Source organism: Dipteris shenzhenensis, chromosome 11 (assembly GCF_047967505.1).
Source record: "Dipteris shenzhenensis isolate YYH24624 ecotype China chromosome 11, Dip_SZ_1.0, whole genome shotgun sequence".
NCBI lineage: Eukaryota > Viridiplantae > Streptophyta > Polypodiopsida > Gleicheniales > Dipteridaceae > Dipteris > Dipteris shenzhenensis.
In genome coordinates this window covers 35,322,415-35,325,264 of record NC_141606.1, presented here as the reverse complement: position 1 = coordinate 35,325,264, position 2,850 = coordinate 35,322,415, and the positions used below count along the sequence as shown (strand labels likewise).

At 49.4% G+C, this 2,850-nt stretch overlaps 1 protein-coding gene across 1 annotated transcript; it reads right to left on the bottom strand.

Annotated features, from left to right (window-relative positions):
• Positions 1 to 857: 857 nt before the first annotated feature.
• On the bottom strand, positions 858 to 2,456 carry LOC147896956 (endochitinase B-like). Its single transcript, XM_087381519.1, has one exon. It carries the CDS (start codon positions 2,365 to 2,367, stop codon positions 1,207 to 1,209), a length of 1,161 nt encoding a protein of 386 aa, XP_087237645.1. The 5' UTR covers positions 2,368 to 2,456; the 3' UTR covers positions 858 to 1,206.
• Positions 2,457 to 2,850: the final 394 nt, after the last annotated feature.

Here is a 2,850-nt window from a genome sequence, read left to right as displayed (position 1 = left end):
AGCTTGGCTCACCTTCCTCTGAGATCTATCCTTCTATCTACCCCTCCTCTCTCCTCTTCCTTCCTCTTTCGTCCTTTGTCCTTCTCCTTTCTCCCCTTGTCCTTTGTCCTTCTCCTTTCTCCCCTCGTTCTCCTCCCTCTTCCTTTGCATCTTTCTCCTCTCCTTATTTCTCCCTCATTTCTCCTCTCCTTCTTTCCCCCCTCCTTCTCATCCTTGCTCTCCCCCTTCCTCCCCTTCCCCTCTCTTTGCTTGCTCTCCCCCTTCTTTCTGTCATCCTCTCTTCCACTTCTAAGTTTTCTATTTGCCCTTGTCTATCTTTTAAATGTCCTTCATGTCGTTTTCTCTCTCTTTATCTTCCCTTTATCCCCCTCTTCTCACATTTTTCCATTAGGGGCTAGAGGAGCAACTCAAGTAAATCACACATTAGCCATTGCTAAATCAGGGCCCTAGGCCATTTTCCTCCATACTTCTTCTAAATTTACCATTTCCCCCTCTTTTTTCCTCTCTTATTCTAACTCGTCTTTCTAAAATTTCCATTTCCCCCCATCCCCTTCTATATGTCCAGCATATCACTTTTTCCTCGTCTTTCTCCCCCCTTCCTCCCCTCTTTCTTTCTCCCCTTCTAAACTTCCCATTTTTTCCCATCCCCCTTATAAATCTCCTAGTTTCTCATCTTCCCTCCTCCTTCCTTTCCCCTCTCCCCTTCTATCTCATCCCTTTTCCCCCTGCCCCCCCGCCCCTTTCTCCTCTCCTTTCGCCCCCTTCTAAACTTCCCAATTTGATTATCCCCCTTCAAGGAATAAAAGTAACGGTAGAATGCATGCTAGAAGTTACGCTGTGAGTCACAAACAATCCGGTCACAATCTGGAGCATGACGCTTACAACGCAAATGCTAAATCTGTTGGAAAATTTCTTGGTAGAATTGTTTGACAATTTGAAATAGGATACTTTGTCGCCCAGATCGAGACATGAAACTGTGTTGAAATTTTCATATCAGAATTCATAGCTTGTATTGGAAAGAGCACAACTCCAACTGACTGAGAACTGCATGCATGCAGACGTACTAGCAGCAGCTAGCTGAATATTATTGCGGATCTATAATATGCACTCGTAAACAGGCATTTCATTTTGAAGTGCGGCTGCCTAGAAGATTATTGCGGATCTATAATATGCACTCGTAGTAGGCGCAGCACTTTTTAGTTCATGTCAGCCATGGGTGAGGTGGTCGTGGAGAGCTTTCATGATGGAGCGCTCGTGGGTGTATGGGAAATCTCCGGAGGTCTCCCACAAGATGATACCCCCCAAGTCGTTGGCCTTGACGAAGTCGGCCTTCTCGATGATAGACCTGACGTTGTCGTAGGTGTCGACCACCTTCTCAGTGGGGTGATAAGCATATGCTGCCTTGGCCTCGTCATCCCACATCTCCTCGGCTCCAGAGACGGGCAGCGCCTTGTAATCCACAACTCCGGCCTCCCAGGACATGTGGGGAGATCCTCCTTGGGCAGGATTGCCAATGCCATCGGTATTGTTGAAACCACGAGAGTAGAGTGCACCCCCGATGAAGATCTTGGAAGCAGGAACCCCTCGAGAAAGGTAGAACTTGACGGCTTCCTCGGCAGACCACTTACCGTGGGAGCTGGGATACAAGTTGGCGTGATGAGCAGAGGTGGTCTCGCCCCAGCTCCCGTCGTGGAAGTCGTAGGTCATCACATGGAGCTCGTCCAGCAGGGGAATGGTCCTCTCGATGGGCCAGTTCGACTTCTCGGGTGCAGCGTTGCAGCATGACGCGATTATATAACCAGAAGGGAGTGCGTCGCGCAGCTGCTGCAGCACAAGAATGAAGTTCTCCCCGTCTTCCGTCCTCACAACATTGCCTTCCAGACCGTAGTTCACACCGTCGTCGCTAACATACTCCCAATCGATGCTGATGCCGTTGAAGATGGGATAATCGTTGAGGATCTTGATCACGGAATTGACGAAGGTCGTGCGAGTCTCAGCAGTAGAGAAGGCGTCAGAGAAGTACTTGGAGTAGGTCCAGCCTCCTATAGCAAGGGAGAGATTGAACTGCTTCCCTTGATCTTTGAGGAGCTTCTTGAATTGGCCGAATATGCCCAGATCTTCAGCAGGAGAGTTCCAGGTGTTTTGAGGATCAACACCATTGCCAGTGAAGGGGTTCTGAATGGAGGCCCAGGGATCGGCGATGTACACCTCCCCAGAGGAGCGCACATCGACAAAGGAAAAGGCTAAGTCGACTAGGTTGTCGATGGGGAGATCCTTCACAAAGTAATTGCGAGCGTAGACAGACCACTCTGTGTGATAGTAGATAGCTCTCTTGCCTGTGGGAGTGGAAATGTAAGGGGTGGCCATTGCAGCAATTCACTAGTAACACTACAAGCTCGTAAAGTAATATGCGGATGCTCACCTTCACCAAGAGCTAGCTTATTTATAGCAGCACAATAGATAGTTTAATACTTAGTAGATGAGGACGAGGACGAGCTGGACTGCGTGCTCATCCTGCCTTGCAATCATGAACGAGACCGGTTCGAAAAACTAAGTAGAATGCCTTTCACGTGTGTACCCAAGGGAATCTATCCAGCTTTCGTGTGGCCTGGTGACTGGCCTGCGGGTGCTCCGTGGCCTGGTACGGGTTTCAGGCTTACTGCACACGCGGATGAATGGAGGCTGGCACGTCCATTTTGAACGTTGTGGATTTGAGCATTAATTTCGCGTCCAACCAATCCCGGATTGCCACTTGGCTACGAGCATTGTTTTCAATGCTCCTCCTCGAGTACAGAGCCTCTGCCCAGCCAATAAAAACGCTGCAGCTCCCGGGAGCAGAGTGCAGCTCTT

Coding starts and splice junctions, on each gene's coding strand:
- LOC147896956 (XM_087381519.1), bottom strand. CDS start 2,367: ATGGCCACCCCTTACATTTCCACTCCCACAGGCAAGAGAGCTATCTAC.